Below are 25,616 nucleotides of genomic sequence, written 5' to 3' on the forward strand. Positions count from 1 at the left end.
TCCTACTATTAACTTGCCTGTTTACCAATTGTTAAATGGTAGTTGGAAAGACATAAATGCCCTTCAAGTATCATTTAATTTTCTTTATCAACAATACAAGCATTGATAAAAAATGAACAATTCAAAAATATTGCATTTTTTATTTAAGAAAGTTGGGATCACCAAAATGACCATTGAGACGTAATCCCAACTTTATTAAATAGAAGAAATAAGAATTGGAGACTGTTATTTTTTGTCAATATTTGAATGATTGATTGATAAAGAAAATTAGATGATACTTGAAAAGTATTTATATCTTTTCAAATGCTACTTAACAATTATAAGCAGTAATTGATGGGCACATTTTGAAAGTTTGAGTACTGTATTTGGTAAATCAAAGTACATGGTAGCGATTGGTATATTTTAAAAGTTCGAGTAGTGAATTATCCTATTTTAAAGTCGGGGGAGCAAAGTATAGTCATCGGAAACTTTCCCTTTCAGTAATAACAACTGAACGAGTAACGGTGGGAGGGTGGATTTTTCTGGCTGCTTCTCCTTCCCCTCTTGTTGTCAATATTTTACAAACTAAAAAAAAAGCGAAGTCGTCGTTTTTCCAAAGCGTAATACGACCGAAAGCAAATTTTTCCTCATCTTTCTCTCTCTCTCTCGCTCGCCGTTTCATGTGTTAGTTGTTACCTGCGAGAGGAGCAAAAGAAGCCCTAGGTTTGTAAATCTGGTGCTTGAAATCGTTTCTCTTACTTGTTTGCACCTCCAGATCCTTTGGTTTTTGTTTTTTAACACTGAGGATTGATTTCTGAGGATCTACTGTTATGGCCGGTCGGTACGATCCCAATCCTTTCGAGGAGGAAGAAGAAGTTAATCCATTCGCAGTGAGTTTGTCTCTATGATCTTTGACTTATTGATCCTTTGTCCTTTCTACTCTTTTCCATCTTCTTCTTCTCTTTATTATGCGTTTCTTTCTGATTTTCCAGACATGTTTTGACCATATGAGTTGAGGGAATTTTGCTGTGTGTTTGCTTTATTTAATCTGTATGTGAAATTTTAGGTTTCTGGATGTTCAATTTACTGTCCGTTTCATTTAGTTTTTTTCTTCTATCTGTTAAATCGAGCACAAAAGAGATTTGGGCCGTATTTTGGTGTTTGCTTGTCTGGATGATGAGATCTGGTTTGCAAATCCACATTTATGATTTGGATTGTGTTTTCTCTTCTTCGCATTTCTGATTTGGATGATAATTCTGTCTTATGTGTCTAGTGGTTAGTGGATTAGTGGGTTAATGGGATATTATTTGTGTTAGTAGATTTAGAGTGTGAGATGGTTATTTTAGTTCTCTTGGATTTTATAAATTGATTGTGTTATTGAGTTTGGTTATGAACAAGAAAGGTTCTGTTTTAGGAGGCCAATCTCTTCCCATATTTGAGGTGCTTGTGAAATTCAGTCCTTGTATATCTACGGATCCATATTATTTGGTCACTGCTGGTTTACCCAGAGCCAGAGGATTGCTTCAGAGGTTTTTTTTGTGCTCGCTTACACTCTTGTTTTTCTTCCCGTGTATGTTAACTGCTTATTGTGTTCGCAGAACTTTATAGGGGCCCTAAAATGGTTTATCATATTTTCTTGAGCAACTTCAAAGAAATAACTCTTTAGGAACTAAAGAATGCTGCATAATTGTAGAGCAATTTGCTTTAATTAGGTTTTGCCATCTAGGAGTAGTTAATGGGCTTTTTGGAGTCTACAGAGAAATTAAAGGCATGATTAACCATCCAGACAAACATTTTTTTTAGTTATTTTTTCTTTAAATCTCAATACTGTATGATTGACCATCCAGACAAACATTTATTCATTAAATGTTGTACAACTATGTAGGTGAATATAAGACAGATTTTTTGTTACAAGGGCATTGACAATTATTATTTTTTAAAGAGATTGACATTTTCAAATACCTGTTTTGTTCTTGCATATGGGACATATGTGGACGGTCTTATCCAGATAAAACTTAGCCGAGGACTTCGTATTCGTATCATTATGTTCATGGCTTCATGCTTTGTTTTCATGTACACACAAAATTGGTTAATGCATTTTTTTTTGAACAAAACATATGCTAGGCCTTTATGTGCACTTGTACATTGAACAAGATGATGTGGTGTTCTTGTCTGATCTCCTTTTTCTTTTTTTTTTCCTTTTTTTGTTCTCTTTCTGGATTTAATTGTGGTATAGAATGTCTGATTTTTATGTGAAAAAGAACTTCTTCATTTTTTTCTTACCTTCTATATTGAACTATGCTAGCTTTAACTTTAATCAACCTCCCCTTATATCTTTAACATCAGGATCCAGCTGCTAGGGGTAAAGCATCGGGTCAATCACACTATGGTGGAGGTGCATTTTTTACAACAGTAAGTTCATATTTATTTCCTTTCAATTTGCCCTGACATGTACTGGTTTTCGTTAGAGAGAAATATAGCTGATATTATTGATGAATGTCCTAATTTTTTGCTCCATTGAGATATGTCTTGGAAATTATATTATTTAAATATTGTATGCTTAGCTTACGAGTTGCATTGTTTGGCTGTTTGATTGACCTTAGGGGTTTATTTATTTTTGATAACTGATATCATTGTAATGTATTGTATTAAAATCAAAAGGAGAGTGAGGGGCTCTCAACCATATACAAAAAGAATGCCTGTAAATATGCACAGATCATGTATCTTGGAAAAATATTAAGCGTGTGTTTTGTTCAGTGGGCGTTTATCAAAATGCTACCATTTCATCGCCAAATCAGCATTTTTCTCATCATATTCATCCGTACACATTGATATTCACAAAAGTTGGGTTTTGATTTATGTGCACACCAACCGTTGGGGGAAGCTTCATTTTAACGCTTCCCTCTATGGTTGAGCGTTTATTAACTGTTCTGCTGATGTGGTGCCTAGTGGTCCATAAACGGTTTATCAAGTACTTTTCTCAGTTTTGAAGACAAATCAAGTACAAACGTTTACTTATTAAATGGAAGCTATACCAACCACATACTAAATATGTTGACCCTTGGGAAATTGAGGAATAAGACTGCATGTTCTATTATGAGACTATAGGCCCACCATATCATCATTTTACAGTTCTTTTATATATATATATATATATATGATGTAAAATTATAGAGGTGCATACAGAGGAAAAAAGTCCCCCCTATTCCTCCATACAACTAGAGAAGCCTTGGTGTTAAAAGGACATATTCTTAGATCTAAAAGGTACTAATGTTTCTTGAAGTGCAACCAGAAAGTGCTCTGTTTCCATTTTAAATAATAGAAAATTATCTGCTGCTACAAATACGAGGAGAAAAAAAAAGGAGATTGACCACTAGACCATGTCAATCTGCTAATTTAATAGGAAAACTGATGAACTAATTTCTGTTAATGGGATCCTGAACTTCCTCATGAGAGTAGATATTGAGTTACTTTTTTTTTTTTTTTTTTCCGCTGACCATCTTTCTTATCAACAACCAGTATGAGAGAAAAGGAGGGAGGAATGTGGGGGGATAACAGCATAAGGTGTAGGGAGGGGAGGGACATAAGGTGTTCACCATCTCGAGGCAGTGACTTTAACTCCTATAAGTAAAAGAAGGCAAACCATTCATCTTTTATAATCTTAGAACTTACAGAAAAATAAAATCTATCCAACATCTCACTCTCCTTCAAATGAGTCCTTGGATAAACTTTGCTACACCACTAAAGAGTGACTGGACTGGCAACCCAATCCAATTTCCCAGCTTTGCTTTAAGCACCTAAGTTTTCAAGCGTGGGATCGTGGAAAATGCACAAATAGTTTTTGGTGTTTTTAGTAGCAAACGTATTTATCATGCTTCTACAATTATGCTTTGCTTATTAAGTAAACCATGCCTTAACCTTATTCTATTTACTTTCTAGAATCCTGGAAGTGTTCCTTCTGCCACAAATTCAAGGCTTTCGCCCCTTCCACCTGAGCCTGCAGATTTTAACTATGGCCGTGGTGCAACAGTTGATATTCCTCTTGGTACAGAAAAGGTGAGTGCAATTTTAAGGAAGGTGAAGAGGTTAAATCATATATGCTATTTAGTGTTGGTCAAATAAATTTTATTTTCTTTAATTGCCTTTTGTATAAATTTAGGATTTAAAAAAGAAGGAGAAGGAGCTTCAAGCTAAGGAGGCTGAATTGAGGAAGAGAGAACAGGTACTTGTCTTACTTCATGTGAATAGAAATCATGGAAGTAATGATATATTTATGTTTAGTAATTGCTGATGGATTTCTCACCACTTTTTGCTGTGTTTGTATGACGTTATGATTTGAATTTGTGAACTATTTTGAGGGACATTCATTTATTTAATACATTTCTGGAGATACATGATGTGTTATTACAATTTTGAGCATTTATTGCAATTGGAAAATCCATATTATATATACTTTTATCTATAAAGCAGATCAGAACCTTATTAGAAGACAAAGAAATATTAGTAATACAAGAAATATAAGGGCATTCCACCTCCCACAGTGGTGATAGCTGAGTTGAAGGACTAACCCCCAAAATAACAATATTGCAAGGACTGTGATGTATAGCACCAAGCAGAGTTGGCCCAAACCATGCACGATAGGCTTTCAGAGTCATGCTTGAACTGAATCATGATCAATAGCATTGAGAGATACATCAGTCATAATTAGAAGGCATGAAGAGAAGCTTAATTAGACCAACATGCAAGCTAGATTATTTGTTGTCACATTGATTATGATTGTCATAAAATATAAATGACAAAGAATTTGGAATTTATTCTAAAGTATTTTGAAAGGTGAAACTTTATTAAAAGAAAAAGGACTCCCTGCAAATACAACATTATTCTAAATTCATACAATAAAACAACTAAGGGTTTCTGGCGTGTGAGGAGTAGGTGGTAAGTGATTGTGGTAGATTTATGGGATGTGATTTATCCAATTCACCAATAGAATCCTGTGATTGACCACTTCGTCAGGAAGCTATTGCCATGGAAGAAGAACCACATCTATCTACAAGGCAGGATTCTCTGATAAAATTGACTTTATCTAACTTGCTGGTACTGCTTCTCTGTTTTTAAGGTTCCCAGTTCCATGTTGGTGTAAAGTGTGAGGATCATTAGAGATTTCTTGTGGGAGCTTGGAGCTAAAAAGAGGGAGTTAATGAATATAGTTTGTAAAGATAAAGGAGGTCGGTGCTAGACGATGGAAGGTTGGAGATAGAAATACCTCAATATTGGCCAAGTGATTGTGGAAATTTTCTTTGGAAGCAATGGGTTCTCCCATTATATTATGAAAAACATTGATTGCATGAGTTCAAATGATTGTAATATGGGGCTTACTAGGAGTTCCATATGGACAATGGACTCCACCTTGGGCCTCGAGTTACATATATGTCCCATTTTGTGGTGTCAAAGTGAAATTCTGGGTGGACCTTTTGGGAGGGTTCTCCACTTTGTGCCCATTCTCCTAACCTTTATGCCATATCCTGTTTCAGATTGCTTCCTGTTGCATCTTGAATAGTGAGGCCCAAGTCGGGTTTCTCCTGGCATTTTGGTTTCTTTTGATCTCTAAGGGATTGCATCTTGACAAACTCTGGGATTGCCAAGGTTTAGTCTTCTAGCAGACAAATTATCCACTAGATTGGGCCCCACCTATCTTAGGTGCAGTCAAGCTGAATATTGATGGTTGCTCATTGGGGGAATCCAGGGCAATTGGGGATGGAGGTGCTTTTAGAAACTTTTCTGGGTGAGGTACTCCTGGTATACTCTGGGTTGATTGATTGGTCATGGGCCCTTTGTTAGAACTGAGATATTGGTATTTCTTCATGTATTGAGGTTGATAGTTTAGTGGAGGAAGAGATAGTGATAGGGCATATAAGAGGTGGAGGGTGGGGGAAGCTAGCTACATTATCAGATTCAGGAAGATAGGTCTTTGAGACCGCAGCGACATCTTGTTCTGCATTGTTTTCAAGATGTTACCTAGGTGTCAAGTACGCTGCCTGGGCGACAAAATTTTGGTGGGTGCTTTATTATGATATTATTACTATGGTTGCATTATATTATTATTATTATTGTTGTTGTTGTTGATGATATACTCTATCATGTACTAAATACTATTTAGTATTTACATTTTGTTTTAGGGTATTACTGTTGTATTGGAACTTTTAAGTATAGGGGATCAGGAGAAGAATGAAGGCAACAGGGAGGAGGTTCTTAGTGCTGGTTTGCTCATCGTTGATGAAGGGGTCAAGTTTAATGCAACCTCTAATTTGATTCCAATTAATCATGTAGAAGGTATTGACAATTCTTTGTACAAGGATGTTGATGGGGATGATAACCAAAGCCTGGACAAGGGTAAACCTGAACCACATCAAACCTCTGGGCAGGGTGTCTGTAAGGAATTAGTGAAGAATCTTCAAGAGCTTTCAGAGGGATTCCAGGAGGGGTTCATCGACAGATTATTGGGAGTAATAAAAAAGTATTAACAGAGACAGGAGGCTCTTTCCAACAAAACTTTAATGGCAGTGATGGTATTATCCAACCAAATTTATAGGGAAGGACAACAGAGCCTTTAGGTCTAGCTGCTGGCCTCCTGCCTCTACTCATCCCACAATTTCAGGTACTGTTTTCATTTCGGTTTTAGATACTAACTCCTGTTCTATGTTTGTTAGTCTTTCTCTAGGTTCCCAGCCTAATGCAGAGCTGCAAACCCCTGTTGGTACTGTGCAGACCACTATTGTGAGGGAAGAGGGAGAGTAAATAGAGTGTGGTTGGATGGTTTTGAATAGCTGATTTATCACATTAGTTAAAAGACTAGTTCAAGAGCAAATTTGAATTGGAGGAAATAAGGGAGGCTGTTTTTTCTATGGACAGATGTAAAACACCAGGGCTGGATGGGTTTATAATAGCTTTTTATCAAGATTGTTGGGATATTTTGAAAGAGGACTTGTAGGACGTTTCCAATGAATTCTTTGGGAGAGGGATAATAAATCCAGGTTTAAACTCAACCTTTATTGCTTTGGTGCCTAAAAAGTCTGATGCAATTCATCCTGGAGAGTAGATCCATTAGCCTAGTGAATACCTTATATAAAATAATTGCTAAGGTTTTGTCTCTAAGGATCAGGGTAGCTTTCCTTATTACCATTTCTTTTAATCAAGGGGTCTTTGTGAAGAATAGGCAAATCACTGATCAAATTCTAATTGCGAGTGAAAGTGTGGTGGAGATGAAAAAAGAAGGAAAGAAATGATTAATATTCAAATTGGATTTGGAGAAAGCTTATGATATGGTGGATTGGTCCTTTTTGTTGGAAGTGATGAGAAGCTTTGGATTTGAGGAGAGGTGGTGTAAGTGGATAATTGGGTGCATTAGAACTTGTCATTATTCCATTCTAGTGAATGGAAAACTATGGCGGACTTCATTCTGGCCTTAAGAAGAATTAGACAAGGGGATCCTCTCTCCCGAGCAAGGTTTAGCTAAACGCTTTAGCTGTTCAGCAGGCTATGTAACCAATGATAAGGTTCCATGCCAGTATTAAATATATGGGGCCCACATCTTTTACAGTGGGGCCTATGAATTTAATACTGGCATGGAACCTCATCATTGGTTCCACAGCCCGCTGAACAGCTAAAGTGTTCAGCTAATCTAAACTCCTCTCTCCCCCTTCATTTTAACTCTTAATTATTAGGTAGATTCACGAGGCCTAGTGAGGGGTTGGAAAGTTGGTCAAGATGGGATTTCAATCACACATTTGCAATTTGTTGATGACATAATTTTGTTCTACGAGGGAGGGGATAGAAGGTGGGTTAGGAATTTGAAATTAGTGGATGACATAATCATAGTTGTTTAGTGGAAATTAACATTGGAGGAAAGGGAATTGGTAGAGAGTGCATGCATTTTAGGATGTGTGGTGTCTCAATGGTCTTTGAAATATTTAGATTTATCTTTGGGAGACAATCCAAAGAGTAGTAGTTTTTGGGCCCATTGTAGAAAGGTTTGCTAAAATGCTTGCCTCTTGGAAGAAAAATTACCTTTCTTTGGGAGGTAGGATTACTTTGATCAAATCCACTCTAGCTAACTTGCCTGTGTAATATGAAGACAAGTCAAAGACCATTGATCTTTTGGTAACTGTAGTGTGTGATCTGATATCAGATTGGGTTCTATAGCTTCCAGAGTTCGATAAAGTGAACAAAGCTGATTTGTTAGAAAACTTTTGGAGTACTTTTGAGTTGCATCCCTGTAATGAAGATTTATTTTCAGTTTGAGTGGTGTATCTATGTTTGGTTTGTCAACTTGACAACCAAATGTTTTGTATTGTACCTCTTTTTCAGTTTACTGAAAAATTTCTATTGATCCTTCAAAAAGAAAAACTTGCTTGTGTAATATGCTTGTCTTTAAGATGCTAGAGGGGGTGGGGAAGAAATTGGAAAAGATGATGAAGGATTTCTTGTGGGAGCTAGGTGCGGAGAAAAATGATCATAGAGTTAGATGGGAAGTAGTTAGTACTTGGTAGAAGTAAGGAATATAAGGGTCTAGGGTTAGGAAATTTGTAGAAGTGTGGCTTTGTTGGGCAAATGGTTTTGAAGACTACCTGAGAATAGGGACAGACTATGGGAAAAGGTTATTGTGAGCATTCACGGGCATGTGGCGGATGGTTGGGATGTAGGAGTACTAACTAGGGCCACGAGAGCTTCTTCTTGGAAGGTCATCCATGCTATTCTACCTTCTTCCTTACTGTGTATCAGGTATGATCTATGCTCTGGTAATTTGATAAGATTTTGGGAATATGTCTGAGTGGGGGATCTTGCTTTGAAAGATAAATTTCCTTCTTTCTTTGTTCTTTCAAGATACAAAAATGAGCTTCTTTCTACTTTCCTGGTTTCTTCTAGTTCAAGCACATGTTTTGATAGGGATTTGGGCCCAAGAAAGGGTCTAAGGGCTTTGGAATTAAACAATGTCTTGAATTTGCTTCATATGTTTGAAGGGGTTTTCCTGGATTCTTCCAAACTTGATAGTTGAATTTGGACTCACTCCTCCACTAGTACCTTTTCTTGTGCTTCCTTTTTCATGGTCTTAACTCTTAGATAGTTTGGGGCAACCTTTCCTTCCCTGTTAAGGAGGTTTTGTGTAAACCTATCCCTCCCAAAATTGGAGGTCTATGTTGGGAAGTGTTCTTGCAAATAATAAATACTTATGATTTGCTCCAAGGAAAAAGACTGGTTTGGTGCTGATCCCTGCATTGGTGCGTTCTCTGTAAAACTAATGGAGAATCTTTTATTAATCTCCTGCCCTTCTGTAATTTCCATCTGGGAATGGTTTTTCTCCTTGTTTGGGTGTAGGTGGATCCTCCCACCAAATGTGCAAAGTTTGTTTGCTTCTACATATTTTAGTTGGCCAAAGAAGAGGGGAAGATTGACGTGGAGATGTTAAAGAGCTACTTTGAGTTGGACCATTTGGGAGGAAAGGAATTTAAGGATATTCTTAGATAGGGGAGGAAGCAGAGAGGCTATTATTGAGACTAACATTGTTTGGGTGGTTTAATGGCCAAAGAAGAGGGGAAGATTGACGTGGAGATGTTAAAGAGCTACTTTGAGTTGGACCATTTGGGAGGAAAGGAATTCAAGGATATTCTCAGATAGGGAAAGAAGTAGAGAGGCTATTATTGAGACTAACATTGTTAGGGTGGTTTAGTGGGTTAAGTCTTTGGAGTTATTTGCTGATTTTTTAACGGGTGATATTATGAGAAATTGGAAGGAAGTGGCTAGTTCAGACTGACATAAGTTTGTTACACACCCCATATGGTCCCCACCAATTCATGAAGCTTAATTTTGATGGGAGTAGTGCAGGCAATCCGTGTTCATCAGGTATTGGTGGTGTTTTCAGGAACGAGGAAGGTAGAATTATTGTTCAGGGCCACTAGGTGAAGGGGATTATTTGAGGGTTGAGATTTTGGTCATGTTGGAAGGTGTGCAAATAGCAAAGGACATGCTAGAGGCGCGGACACCTTTGAGGCGTACGCCTCTTGCGCTCATGCACATCTGATATAAAAAGACAGAAAAGAAAAGAAAAAAGAAAAAAAAACGGAAAGGAATGGGAAGGAAAAGAAAGGGAAGGGAAAGAAAAAGAAAGAGAAGAAAAAAAAAGAGAAACGGAAAGGAAAGGGAAGAAAAGGGAAGAAAAGATAAGGCGAAAGAAAGTGGTTTGCCCCTTTCCCCTTTGTTTGGGGGGCTTCGCCCCTAGACCTCCCGCCCCATTTTTGATGCATCCCTTTTTTTTTTTTTTGAGTTAGGGGGGTCTTGCTCCGCTTCGCTCGCTCGCCTCTGCATTGACAAGCAGCCGCCCCCCCCCCCCCCAACCTTTGAACTAATGTTAGGCATTTTTATTCTTGTTAATATAAAAGACTTTTATTAAAAATAAAGAAAAAATGAGATCCCCCCTTCCTCTTCATCCTCCTCCTAACCCCCCTCCTCTTAAGGAGGCTTACGCCTCCTTGTGTTCAGGAGGCTTACGCCTCTTGCATTCTGAACTACGCTTCACGCCTCTAGGTAGTGGAACGCCTCGCGTCACGCCTCCACGTTTTACAACATTGGAGAGGACTGAAAGCTGGTGGTGGGTTGGCTGCAAAAGGAAGAATATGGACTTTGGATCTACAACAGTGAAAGAAAGAAATTTAAATGCCTGACATGAGGAATGAATGCGAGATTAAATTGGGTTAAGAGAACTGTTAATGGATTTGCTGATGCATTATCTAAACAAGGGGTGGGAAGAAATCAGTTGTTTTGGGCTCAACTGCAACTTTATTTTAGTTTTTATTGAGAGTTAAGAGATTTTATCTCTCCTCCTTTGTAATTTATCTCTTTTTTTTAATGAAATTTGCAGTTGTTGATAAAAAATAAAGGACCTAAGGGTTTTAAGTAGTGATTTAAAAGGCGTGCCTCTCTTGTTTGTTCTCAGTCTTGGTGGAGTCTGTAATCTGATTTGCTCACAGGCCATCTTTTTGGCTTGTATTTTGTTGTATTTCTCCTTTTCTGTTTGAATAAATTTATCTTACCTTTTCCAAAGAAAATAAATAAATAAAAGGCGTGCCTCAGGCACGCTTAGGCGCACAGGCAAGGCGCATTGTAGGGCATGTGCCTCGCCTAGGTCCTAGGCACAACATTTTCAAAAGGTGCATACCTGGTGCACCTAGGCGTGCGCTTGATGCACCTTGCGTCGCCCAAGGCATGCTTTGAGAATCCCTATTTGTTAATGTTGTTCATTCATTCATCCTAATAAAATATCTTCTGAAAAGGCAATTAAATCATAAAATTGTTATTTTTTATGTGAGAAATAAGAATTTAAGACCCTAACATAGACTTGTTTGGGATTGCCTCGAGGGTCGTGGTACAAAGGCGGCTCATAAAATTAGGAAAGCAATATGTTTTACATCACATTAGCTACTTAAAGTAATGCAATTGAGGAAAAAAAGAGATTTTGGGTTTTACATGCTTGAAAATGTTTATATGTTTGATTTAATTTTTAAATTTTCATTTCAATATGCTTTACATGTTATGCTTATGTATTTCGATTTTAGATAATAGGTTTTTTAAAACATTTATTTTAAAATTTAAGTTAATATTTTTTATTAATATTATGTTATATATATTTTATTTATATATTTTTTGTTTTTTGATTTTTTTTGATTTTTTGATTTTTTTTTTATTTTTGGAATTTTTTGTATTTTTGTCCTTGCTTCAAAAAGGCGTGTGCCTCACATTGCGCTTTGCGCCTCTGGCGCAAATTGCCCCTTGTGCTTTTAAAACACTGGTTTTGAGAGAGAGAAAGAAAGTAGAAAAGAGAAAGTTCACGTTGTCGTTTTTCCTTTTTTTTCCTGCAATTATATTCTCATTCTCTCATTAGATGGAGCAGGGGTTCCATTTAGTTTACTTTCTTTCATTTCTCTCTCTCTCAGATCTTTTGTTTGTAAAACTTGTAGCTTTCCTTAGTTGCTAGTAATTTTTGGATGTACAATTGCCCTATTAATGTATTTATTTGCAACATTGTGTTTGAGCTATTGGTACTAGTAGATTAAAAATGCTATTTTCTTCTCAATATTATGATTACCTTGTTTTTATTAGTAAAAAAATGTTGCTATTTTTCTATTTATATGCTTGCTGGTGTATACAACTAGGGATTAACATATAATTTAGATTTTTTCTCTTTCAAATTCCATTTTCTAATCACCTAGGCAATTAGGTTCTCCACTATTGCCTAGAATTGCCTATATGCCTTAACAACCATGTTATTCAGATGGTTGCAGAGATCCACTAATTATCTAACAAACAGTTGTGCAAGGTCAGGAATACACAGAATTTGTCTTTCTATGGTGATAGTTGGGTTTGAGGATATGTTGCTTGTGAGTTGTTGGAGTAATTGATTATTTGGGGGAAAATTGCATTGAGGACTAGGTTGTGACCCACAAGGTCTGTAATCAATCTGTGATGCATCTACAAATTTCAAATCTGGTAGTGGGAGTGTGAAGTAGGTAAACAGCAAGGAGACGGATCACTTAGAAGAAGAAATAGGTAGGAGAATCCTGACAACAACCAAAGTTCACTAAACCAAACTTTATTTCATCAATTCTTCTAAGGACTCAGAAACTGACCCAACTTTTACTTACTTTAGAGCTAAGACAAACCCATAAAGTATTAAGTAACCTATAGGAACACTTCAATAATGACTCTAACTCCCAAACTATGCCAATGATACCTTACAAATCCTACTAAAACTAACATAATGTAAAGACACTAGAATTAACTAAAAATAGTAACTTGTTATTTTACTCTAAATAGTAATTACAAATCCATGTATTTTCAAAATTATAGTAAATTTCTTGAAAACTTGGAACCCTATTCTTTTTTTTTTGATAATCGAACGAAATTTATAAATCAGCAATGATAAATAGTACAATGTACCCAGGGAGAGGCACGAGATGCAACCTTTCCAAGCTAGTTAAGTACAACTTTCCAATATATTAGAACAAGTTACAATGTAGCACACAAAAGATCCTCCTTGGAAACCCCTTGTTTGCCAAAGAATCAGCCATAGTATTGGCTGGCCTGCTTACCCATTTTATCTCAACTCTCATATTACTGGTCAACTACTTTACTTTTTTGACGAGATCTTTGTAGCCCTGAATGGTAACATTCGGGTTTAGAAGCCACCTTGTTACCACCTTGAGAGTCCCCTTCAACTAGGAGATGTTCCACCCCAAGCTGGGCAGCGGTCTGAATTCCTTGTACGGCAGCTAGTATTTCTGCCCTTGTAGAGTTCCCCACTCCTACCGGTCCTGAGAATAAGGAGATGATGTTGTTATCCTTATTCCTTAGGACACCCCCTATACCTGAAGGCCCAGGGTTACCTTGGATGCTCCCATCAAAATTTAACTTGATGACACCTTTAGGACGTGGATCCCATTCTAACAAACTTCTATTCTTCTTTGTAGAAGTATTAGCTATTATTAACCAATTCCTCCATAGGTCATTAAAAGAGAAATCAACAAATATATCCAAGGTTTCAGCCAATGTATTGCTTTTGTTAGAATATAGTCCTTCACTTCATCCAAGCTTCTTTCCTTCTCTAAGAAGACTCTTGCATTCCTTTCCTCCTAGAGAGTCCATAAGGTGGTTGCCCTGATACATTTCCACATGAACTTGCCTCTTCTAGTGTGCCATACAAAAATAGATGGGTTAAATAAAAAACTCACATCAGATGGCAGAGACCACCTACCTCCAAATAAACTAAGGCTCCAACTCCATAAGGCTGTAGCAAAGGAGCAGGAGATTAGCAAATGGAAACAATCCTCATCTTAAGACACCTAGAACTATAAAATAAATTAAAAAGCTTGAAATAAATAAGATGTGATTCAGACCAATAAAAAATAGTAAAAATATTTCAGATTATAGCAGAAGAGGAAGAGAAGAAGAAGAAGACAGCAAGAAGAAGAAGGATGGAGAAGAAGGGAGAAAGGAGTTTGATAATCTACTCTTTCTCCACTCTAATCTTTTATTAATCTTACTAAGATTACATAAATTACAAATCTGCCCTTAAGTGGGCGTCCACCTCATCAGTATACTTGGAAAACATAAAAAGAATTAAAGGCCCATTAAGAACAAATAACAAGAAATAATTAATCAATAAGATAGTAATGGGCTAGGGCCCATTCGGCCCAATCTCTCTGCACTCTTATGCTCAGCTTGCTTATATAGTGAACTAGCCAATTATTCTTCAGAAGCAATAAATGGTAGTCAGACTTCTCTTGAAACAACTCTCTCCCGTATAAAGTGCCTGTTAACTTCTATGTGCTTAGTTATGTCATGCTGAACAGGGTTATGTGTAATGTTGATAGCGGCTTGGTTGTCACAATATAACATCATTGGCTTCTCATAGTCTTTACCCAGTTCTTCTAAAAGTGATCTTAACCACAAAAGTTCTGAAACTCATGTGCCATTGCCCTGTACTCTGCTTCATCCGAGGATCTAGCCACTACAGATTGCTTTTTACTCCTCCATGATATAATGTTCCCTACCACCATAGCATAGTAACTTGAAGTGGACCTCCTATCATCAATACATCCGACCCAATCAACATTAGTGTATGTTTCCAACTTCATGTGTCCATGCTTAGCAAACAAGATACCTTTCCCTAGAGGCCCTTTTAGATAGCACAGAACTCTCTCAGCAGTTGCTAAATGTGTATATCTGGGAGAATGCATAAACTGACTAATTACACTAACTGCATAGGATATATCTGGTCGAGTCATGCAAATATATAATAATTTCCCAACCAGTCTCTGGAACACTCCCCTATCAGTCAACAATTCACTATCAGTAGTTGACAGCTTATGATTTAGGTCTATAGGAGTGGAAGCTGGTTGAGCACCCAATTTGCTAGCCTTTGCAAGAAGATCAAGAACATACTTACGTTGAGAAATGAAGATACCATCCTTAAACCTGACAACTTCAATTCCCAAGAAATATCTTAGTTCACCCAAGTTTTAATCTCAAACTTAGTGTTAAGAAATCTTTTGAGATGAGTAACTTCCTGAGTGTCATTACAATAACTATAATATCATCAACATAGACAATTAGAAGGGTCACTAAGAAATCTCTCTTCTTAACAAACAGAGTATGATTGACTGAGTCTGTGTGTACCCAAAAGTAACAAGGGCAGCTCGAAATCTGTCAAACCAGGCTCTAGGAAATTGCTTAAGGCCATAAAGAGACTTCTTCAGTTTACAAACCTTCCATTGCATCTCCTTCCCATAGACCCCTAGAGGTAAAGACATATAGACCTCTTCATGTAGGTCCCCATTCAAGAAAGCATTTTTAACATCGAATTGATGAAGTGGCCAATCAAAAGTAGCAGCTAAAGATAGAAAAACTCGAACTAAAATCATTTTAGCCACTGGGGCAAAAGTCTCCGGGTAATCAATACCATACATTTGAGTGTGCCCTTTAGCAACCAAACGGGCCTTAAATCTTTCGATAGTATCATCTAGCAAATTCACAATTTCCCAGGTATTGTTCTTGTGCAAAACATCTAATTCAGTCATCATAGCATCCCTCCATTCTAGTTTGTATAAGGCTTCTAGGACAGATCTAGGAGTCACATGTGTGGAAACAGAGGCAAGAAAGGAATAGTAGGAAGGGGAAAGAAGGTTGTAGGACAGGTGTTTGGAAATTCAATGAACTGTACATTTCCATTTGCCTTTGCGAAGAGCAATAGGGAGATCAATGTCAAGGAAGGTAGAAGTGGTAGAAGAGGGCTGACCTGTTACCTCAGTAGTGATGGGAGGTGCAAGAGACTCATCTGGAGGTGTGGAAACAACTTGCACATGCTCGAGTTTTTGTCTCTAGTACCACCTTTGGACAATAGGATGGGAGGAATATGTGGGAGGATGAGCAAGAGGAGGAGTAGGAACATGAGAAGAAGACTCAATAGAAGACTTGATGAGAGGAGACTCAATAGAAGACTCAATAGGGATTGGAAAAGGGATAGATGGTGACATCGCAAACAACTTCTCTGAATGCTTCCCCTCAGGAGAAGTACCAAAGAAAGGAACAAACTCAGCAGATGTGACTTCTCTGGAAACAAGCGAGTGGCACGAATTGGATCAAAACAACAATACCCCTTTGTGTGGAGGCATATCCCAAGAAGACACACTTGTGTGATTTAGGCTCAAACTTGTGTCTCTGATGATTGTGAACATGAACTTGGGAAGGGGGTTTTAAAAGCCAGAACTTGGGAAGGCATCTGGTTTATCAAGTATGTAGCTATAAGGATGGCATCCCCCCAAAACTTATCAGGAACATGAGAAGCAAAAAAGAGGCTCCTTGCAACCTCAACCACATGTCGGTTCTTCCTTTCTGCTACTCCATTTTGTTGTGGAGTGTAGGAACAAGAACTCTAATGAATAACTCCAAAGGTATCAAAGTAGGAGGAAAGGCTCTTCTCAAAATATTCCTTTGCATTATCAGATTGGAATATTTTGATCCGAGTATTAAACTAGGCAAGAATAAGTTCATGAAATTTTGTACAATATTTGGCACTTCATCCTAGGATCTCATAAGGTAAATCCAGGTGTAACGAGAGAAATCATCAATGAAAAGGATGAAATACTTGTAACCCCCCATAGCAGATAAATGATATGGTCTCCATTCATCAAAGTGCACAATATGGAAATGAGAAACTGATATTTTATTACTCTCTAAAAAAGATTGTCTACAATGTTTTGCAAGTTCACATGATTCACAATGAAGACTCGATAGGGATATTCCCTTAAACATTTTTGGAAACAAATGACTTAAACCTGAAAAAGACAAATGACCAAATCTCAAATAACATAACATGACTTTATCAACGGGCTTTGATGAGATAGATTCCAAAGCTACTCCACTAGTTGGTCCAAGACTTCGATCAGAGATATCCAACAAATATATTCCATTCGCCTCATGGTCACTCCCAATCGTCCTCTGAGTTTTCAGATCTTAAAAAACACAATGAGTAGGAAAGAAGGTTATGATGCAATTCTTTGATTTTGTTAAGCTATTAATAGATGAAATGTTAGTGCTAACTTTGGGAACATGAAGGACAAAGGACAAAACAAGGGAGCTAGAGGCTTTAATATTCCCTTTGCCAGAGATGGGAGCAAGAGACCCATCGGCAAGGGAAATCTTCTCTCTACTAGAGAGGAGCCGATATGAACAAAAAAGGTTAGATATGTTGGTCATATGGTCTGATGCACCAAAATCTATAATCCAAGGAATTTTATGATTACCTAAGGCTATAACATGATTTGTAGAAGCACGAATACCTGAATGAACAAATGCGGATGAAGAGGTGTTGCCTGAGGAGGAAGTTGCAACAGTAGTCTCCAAGTGATTAATTAACCTCCCATATCCCTCAAATTTTGCCTTCACTATTGCCAGCTTCTCCACAACAGATTTTCTTCACTTTCTCTATTCCACCTTCAGATGCTGTAGCAACATTTGCATTCTTGGGCTTTCTAGATTGACCACCTTTCTTAAAGTTGTTGTTATTGTCCCGAAACCTATATGGAAGAAGATCTGGGTGAAGTTTCCAACAAGTATCCTTAGCATGTTTTGGTTTCTTGCCGTATTCACATATCACCTCTTTCTTCTTGGTTGACCTCTTTGGTTTTGTTCTAGCATGTGCAAAAATGTTCTAAAGGTGGTGGACCCTGTAACTGTACCTATCGCCTGCTTTCTTCACTGCTCACCATAGAATATGCCTGAGCAAGTGTTACTTCATCATTGGCTAGAATATTATGTCTTGTAATATCAAATTCAGGGTTGTCCTAAAAGAAACTCAAACACCCTGTTTCTTTCCACAAATTTCTTGAATGTCTCTACATCCTTGGTGCTTTCCCATACAACTGCTTCCATAACATCAATCTCCTGCCATAGTGACTTCAACATTGAGTAGTAGTACAACTACACTCTTCTCCACCAGTTTTAGATTATTCACATCATTCTTCATTTTGTAGGCTCTTGCAACATTCAATTTCTAAGAATATGTTTCTGTAACATTATCCCAAATCTCTTTGGCTGAAGTCATCCAAAGATAATGTTGGCGTATGTGGGGCTGCATAGAATTTACAACCATCCAATAACTGTGAGAAGCCCTAGTTTACCTCTACTATGGACATGAATCTTTATAGATTGTGGTCAAGCTAAATGATTTGTTCCATCAAGTTTGATTGTAGTCACTCCTGTCAAAATGGAATCTATGGGACCAACCATTGGCACCGGGATCGGCTTCATCTCACTTCCAGATTGCTCCATTGATCAAACGAAAATCAAAAAACAAGAATTTCAAGCTTTATAGACCTAACTGAGGTCAGTCCAACACTTAAAAATCCCAAAACTAGGGTTTCACTATACCTAGCCTCCGGGGAAAAAGAGAGAAGAAGTAGCCGCTCCAACCAGAGCTTCCCAAACCTCTTCCAACTGCAACCGGCCCACTTTTGGAGATCAAAAGGAAACCCTCCAAGCCTTGAGTTCCACCCCCAAACAGTCTCTTTAACTTGTAACTGAAAACTCTCTAGTCAGCTAGGGCTTTGGGCAAAAAATCAGCAGCCCCACTTCTTGGCAATCTATGGCCAGATTCTGACTCTCCAAACCCTCTACCAACTAGGCATACAAGTTCTCTGAATAATCAACAACTTATATCTCTATACACTTTTCGATTAGAAGAGTATGGGTAAAGAAAAGAAAAATAAAAGAGAAGGAAGACCTGTTATGATACGAAGATGTGATTCAGACCAATAAAAATTAGTAAACATATTTCAGATTATAGCAGAAGAGGAAGAGAAGAAGAAGACAGCAAGAAGAAGGAAGAAGGGAGAAGAAGGGAGAAAGAAGGAGTTCGATAATCTCCTCTTTCTCCACTATAGTATTTTATTAATCTTACTAAGATTACATAAATTACAAGTTTTCCCTTAAGTGGGTGTCCACCTCATCAGCATACTTAGAAAACATAAAAAGAATTAAAGGCTCATAAAGAAAAGGCTCATTATGAACAAATAACAAGAAAGAACTAATCAATAAGATAGTAATGGGCTAAGGCCCATTCGACCCAATCTATCTACAAATACCAATATCCCTATCATCCAAAAATTCAGAAGTTGGTATAGGAATTGGACAACCAATCTACTTCTCCATGGTTTCTTTCTTTGTTTCCATATCTTCATCAATCTTCCATGTCCTCCCTTATTTATCTGTTTTGTTTCTCTTATTTTGATTGCTTTAATAAAATAGTGAAGTTATGCATTCATTCATAAAAAAAAAAAGTGAAGTTATCTATAGAAAAAAAATTAAAGGTTTCACTTCAAGAGAATACTGGACATTCTTTTCCAGTTTTCTTGAGTGTAGACTGAGAGAACTACCTTCTTTTTTGGTTAATCATGTGAGTCTTACTTGATTCATGTTTTATTTTTGGGAATATACTGGTGATTAGAGGACAGCATTCTCAGCATTGTTCTTGCTGGAGGCATGCCACATCTATATATCATCTCTTTATACATTATATATTCATATGAAGAAACATTCATGCTTGCATATGCTATCTCATTGTTATGTAAAATTGGTTCCTTGATGCAATATATGGATAATATTCAATGGATTTGGTCAATGTGTTGCATCTTTACTTTGATCTCTAATCAATTTCTAAATGCTTTGCAGGAACTAAAAAGGAAGGAGGAAGCTGCTGCACGAGGTGTTTATCATCTCTTCTATGTGTAACACTTAAAATAATCATTCATCAAAAAACACTTCAAATAATCAAAATGATATTTTTTATAGCATTCAAGAAGATTTCTTTTTGTTGCTTTTATTACCCACAGATTTTGAGTTTTCTGTTTTCTTTGACAGCTGGAATTGTTATAGAGGAGAAAAACTGGCCGCCATTCTTTCCCATTATTCATCATGACATTGCAAATGAAATACCAATCCATCTACAAAGGCTGCAGTATGTTGCATTTACAACACTTTTAGGTATTATTACTCCCTTATTTTGTGGATGTTTTGTACTTTTGTATGTCATTCTTATAGTGCCAGAATGTTATCTGCTTTCAAAAATTGTGTATATGGGAGTTAGTCAATTTACCCAGATATGGAAGGGACAGCTGGATATGGTATCAGATATGAAACTTACACTACAAATTTAAGTATCTGACATGATATGGTGCCTTTGTATGGATATCATAGGAGTTAGTCTCTTGGAAACCACTATGTCGTGATCAAGATGCAACTTGCAAGCTTGCAAGCTTTGTCAGTACAGCCATGTAAAAACCAAAATACAAGAAAGGAGTTTAACCATGATTATTCAGGAATTGGAATCATGTCCCTTGCATAAACATGGTTTAAAATGTCTAATATTTCCATTATTTTCACGAAATATTTTCATTTTCACGGGTACTGAGATTAACATTACTAGAATATATCTCAACATATTCCCCACTTTACAATCTTTTACATTGTTCTAAGCAAGGTTTACTTTATTAAATATATCAATGTAAGGCTTCATATTTACATGCACATAGATATCCTTTTTATCAAGAATACAAACATGCAAAAAAAAAGAGGAGATAAGCTCTCTTAACTCCCTCCCAACATTTCTTACAGTTTACCACTGAGCCCAAAATAGATTGTCTCTATCCACACCTTGTTTTGCTAATACATTAGCAAAAGAATTAGTGCTTCTTTTGACCTAATGCAGTCTTACTTCCATGCCCTGTGTTTTCCACTTGAACTTCTTCCTTTCATTGCTGTATCTTGAAAAACTACTTTCCTCCTTTTGCAGCCAGTCCACCACCAATTTGTAATCACCTTCACTGATCAACTTTTCCCTTTGTACATCTTCCAATACAGCCAAAATCTCAACCCTTAAGGCCTTTGCTTTCAGATTCAACATTTTTCTTAAGCAGTTTTTTAAAAATACAAGGCACAAAACACACACACACACACACACACACACACACACACAAAAGGGCCAGTTTGCAGCTGAGGTGTGTGCCTTTTTGAAGCAAGGCACAAAATGCAAAAAATGATAAAAAAAGGGCCAAAAAAATTAAAAAAATTCAAAAACTGCAAACTATTAAAAATATTAAACACTATAAATTAAAAATATAAACATAAATTTTAAAATAAATGCCTTAAAACAACCTATTGTCTCAAATTAAAATACATAAACATAACATGTAAAACATATTAAAAAATAAATCAAACATAACATTATTAAACATATTCAAGCATGTAAACTAGGTTGCTGTTGTATTGAGTCCTGGTGTTTTTCCACTAGGTTGCTGTTGTGTTGTATCTTCTCTCATCAATAAAATTTTACTTTACCTTCTCAAAAAGAAAAAAATAAAATAAAACATATTCAGGCATGTAAATTCTTAGTCTCGTTTTTTTCCCAATTGCATTACTTCAAATAACTAATATGATGTTAAACATTATACATTCCTGATTCTACGAACTGCCTTTGTACTAAGCCCCTTGAGGTAAGCCCAAATGATTGAATGAGCAACAATAGAAAATATGGGGTTCTCTCTGCTCTGGACAGGGGTCCGGGGGCAGAGCCCCCCGGCCCAGCTGCTATGCATAAAAAAACTGAAACAATGCACAAATTTTCAAAAGGCGTGTGCCTCGGCTGAAGCACAAGCTGCACCAGGTGCACACCTTTTGAAAGTGCTGCGACCTAGGCGAGGGGCATACCCTTAAATGTTCCTAGGTGCGCCTTATCGTTGTTCTTAAGATGGATTGTAAGTATTGCCAATTTGATATCCAATTTTTCAGTGATGGGGTTTGAGTAGTGATTTATTTCATGGGACTTCTCTCCTGGACTAATTTTGTTTTACATTTTGGCCTTTTCGCAAAATTTCCCTTTCTTTCTCTTTGTAAGAAACCTTTTTTTTTGTTGTGCTTTCCTTCAATAAAATTCAATTTCATTGTTCTTAAGTATTGCCAATTTGATATCCAATTTTTCATTTATGGTGTTTGAGTAGTGGTTTATTTCAGGGAACTTCTCTCCTGGACTAATTTTGTTTTACATTTTGGCCTTTTCGCAAAATTTCCCTTTCTTTCTCTTTGTAAGAAGCCCTTTTTTTTGTTGTGCTTTCCTTCAATAAAATTCAATTTCACCTATAAAACAAAAGATCATGCTTTGTATCTTTTGTCTAATTACCTTCAATATTCAACATAATCTTAACTCATCATTCTAAAGATTTTGCTGCTAAACACATGGCAATTTGCATGATTGAGCTTTCAACATTGTGCAGGGTTGTTTGCTTGTCTTTTATGGAATATAGTAGCAGTTACCACGGCCTGGATTAAAGGAGAGGGTTAGTTTGAAGTGTTCATCTTTTGATTATGGATCTTATTTATTCATTTATATTGTGTGACCTTGTTGTATATCTATGATGTTGTAGGTGTAAAAATCTGGTTCCTAGCTATTATCTATTTCATATCAGGGGTTCCAGGGGGCTATGTGCTATGGTACCGCCCTCTTTATCGTGCTATGAGGTACATACCATTTCTATGCTTCACTGAGACATAAAGGTGACTTACTTTCCTGTTTGCCCATTATGCCAAAAGAAAATTCTGAAACCTGTAGGCTACATAAGATGGCTAGCTGTCTAGCTGTAAAATCAAGTATGTAGCAGGTATAGCCCAATTCTTTATTTATCTGGCATATGCCATATAGATCTTCTTAGCTAAGAATGGACCTAATTAGGTGATTGCATAAACCTTTAATTTCATAAATGGCTTAGATGGTCCAGAAAAATATTGGAAATGAGGTTAGAAGATTTCATTTCTCAATTTTAGATAAGAATTGGGATGTTGCACTTTGTAATGAGACCCCTTAATGGCCACACACAGACACCTATTTTTTTGCTTTGAGTCCTAAGTTTTATTTTTTTTATTTGTTTCATTGGCTACATTATGGTCCCATCTGATTTGCCCTACATGTTGTATATGTTATTCATCATTTTATGGTCGAACTCTGCCTTTGTTTCTCATGTTTGTGGTTAATGAAATTTCTCCTTTGTCTCCCCCCACCCCACCCCACCCCCCCCCCAAAAAAAAAAAAAAAGATTTCATTTTTTGGTTAAATGCTTCAACAATGATTTTTTACATAATTACAACATTGTACCTAACAACCCCTCTCTTTCTTTTTGTCCCTCTCAGGACTGAAAGTGCTTTGAAGTTTGGGTGGTTCTTCCTGTTTTACTTGGTAAATTTATTTTTGTGTTTACTCGATCAATTGGATCCATGTCTGGTATGTATACTGGTTTTATAACTCATATTTCTTGATTTTATGTCAGCTCCACATTGGTTTTTGCATCTTTGCTGCAGTGGCACCTCCTATTATTTTCAAAGGGAAATCTCTCACGTAAGTTTATCCTTGTAAACATAGTTGGGTGATATTAGCTCAGATAAATGTGTTGGGCCATGTTTTCAAACCATCATTGACCTGGTGGTTGAACTGGCAATGTGGACAGCTGACTAGATTCTGGGTTTTTTGATGGTTTGACCAGGCCAGTGAGTTAACTTTCTGGTTAAACTGCCAAGCTCCACTTGGTGGTTTTCTGGGTCAATGGACAATCTGAGTTATTAAAACATTGGTTTTGGGTTCGTATTTTCAACATGTTAATTTCTCCAAGGCAAACAATAATCGAGAGAACCTTGAAGATAAACTGGCTTTAGTTCATGGTCTCATTTTTGTTGTATTGACTGTAATAACTATTGTCACATTATTTCTGGAACAATGAAAAGTAGATCAATTAGTCTGCACTTGTAGCAACGGTTGCAACCAAAGCATAAAAATTTGCTTGCAATAATGGTTGTTGTTGGGGCATAAAGAGCAAGGACAGTCTACAATCCTGACTTCTCTCTCCCTGCTTTGTGCACAACAAAAATGTTTCATCAGCATCTTCTTTTGTATGCTACTAATAGGTTTTCTTTTCTATTCCTGTGGAACAGGGGTATCCTGCCTGCAGTTGATCTCATAGGTGGCAATGTTTTGGTTGGGGTAAGTTAAAATTTTACAGTGTTATTTTTAACTGTAGTCTATTATTTCAGAAAGACTGACAAGTAAGTAACTATGCTGCCCATGGCATATAGCTGAATGATGCGGGTGCATTGATGTCTTCAAGTGTATGCATAAAATAATTACTTACATTTATGATCTCTCATCTCTGAGATCCTGGTTATTTCTTATCATTTATAGGCATGTGTTTCAGAAAAAAACGGAATTGTCTTACTATGATGATTTGATGATCTTTGTTTTCAATCTTTAGATTTTTTCATCCAACTTAAAGAGTGGTCAAACTATCGATTCGTATCAGTTTTCAGGGTTGCTGAAATGCTAAATACTGAGAGTTAGGGCCTTCTAATAGGTTTAAACGATTAAACATTAATACCCATCCTAAAATATCTTATTGTGGATTTATCGAACTGAAAAAAAAAATGAGCATTGATTGTTGAAAACTCTGGAAAGTACCTATAGTTTGAACCGCGGTCAAGAATCAAATCTATAAAATCTTGCTGGTCTTGAATCCTTGACTCTAATTAGTAGTTTCTTCTTTGCTTATAGATCTTTTACTTCATTGGATTTGGACTATTCTGCGTTGAATCGATGATCAGCATCTGGGTCATTCAGGTCAGCTTTCTTGTTTCATTACACCCCAAATGCCACCTACACCGACAGACTTATGAGTTGTATTCCAATTCTTCAAACTTTTTTGTTCTCTCCTTGTGTGCAGCAAGTATACATGTATTTCCGAGGTAGCGGTAAAGCTGCAGAGATGAAGCGTCAGGCTGCAAGGGGAGCCATGAGGGCAGCCATATGACATGGCATGAGATAGTTGGAACAAAGCATGATATAGATATGACGGATGGATTGGATGCGCCCTCAGCGGCAAGGGAGCAGATGGAAAAATTTCATGTGTTGGCTGGGTCGTTTTCTTCGTATGTTACATAGCTTGTTTAGTTTTTTATTCTTTATGTTGTTTCTTAGGGTATTATCAAAGGACTTCGATGTAAACGGGGGGGTTGATAGGAACTTGATGGAAGCAGAGTATACTTTGAATTTATATTGGAGGAGGTGCAGATTGCGGCTTCAGTCATTCTTGACATGTTTGTATGGTTTGTATTTGTTGTTTATAGAAATCTTCGTCTGATCATTGTATTTTCAACCGCCATTTTCTCTTTTTTCTTTTAGACAGGCCAGAGGTTCAAGGCATCAGAAAGAAATGCAGAGAATCATCAGAAATGCAATTTTAAGGTGTACTGGAATATACCTTGGAAACACCATGGATTCGGTGGAAAAGTTAAGATGCACATGTATCAAACCTATCCTAAAAATACATCAATAAAATTGCATTTGAGTTTCAAATGATTATAAATAAGGTATATAGCAATAAATTTTATTACTTTTTTTGAACTGTAAATTATCAGGATGTGCTAAAGAAAGCAAAGTTTTTATAAGTCTGAAGGTCCAGTCAAGGCCTTTGCCTCAAAAATATTCTTTTTAATATGAA

At 36.8% G+C, this 25,616-nt stretch overlaps 1 protein-coding gene across 1 annotated transcript; it reads left to right on the plus strand.

Annotated features, from left to right (window-relative positions):
• Window positions 1-429: 429 nt before the first annotated feature.
• LOC148877880 (secretory carrier-associated membrane protein 1-like) lies at window positions 430-25,271 on the plus strand. The gene is made up of 13 exons (XM_088945901.1): window positions 430-869; window positions 2,326-2,391; window positions 3,919-4,035; window positions 4,139-4,201; window positions 19,756-19,789; window positions 19,945-20,067; window positions 22,353-22,415; window positions 22,503-22,596; window positions 23,263-23,308; window positions 23,400-23,467; window positions 24,058-24,106; window positions 24,671-24,736; window positions 24,840-25,271. Exons 1-13 carry the CDS (start codon window positions 810-812, stop codon window positions 24,924-24,926), a joined length of 936 nt encoding a protein of 311 aa, XP_088802027.1. The 5' UTR covers window positions 430-809; the 3' UTR covers window positions 24,927-25,271.
• The last annotated feature ends 345 nt before the right edge of the window (window positions 25,272-25,616 follow it).

This window comes from Nelumbo lutea, chromosome 1 (assembly GCF_056320005.1).
Source record: "Nelumbo lutea isolate HS-2025 chromosome 1, American lotus-T2T, whole genome shotgun sequence".
Taxonomy (NCBI): domain Eukaryota; kingdom Viridiplantae; phylum Streptophyta; class Magnoliopsida; order Proteales; family Nelumbonaceae; genus Nelumbo; species Nelumbo lutea.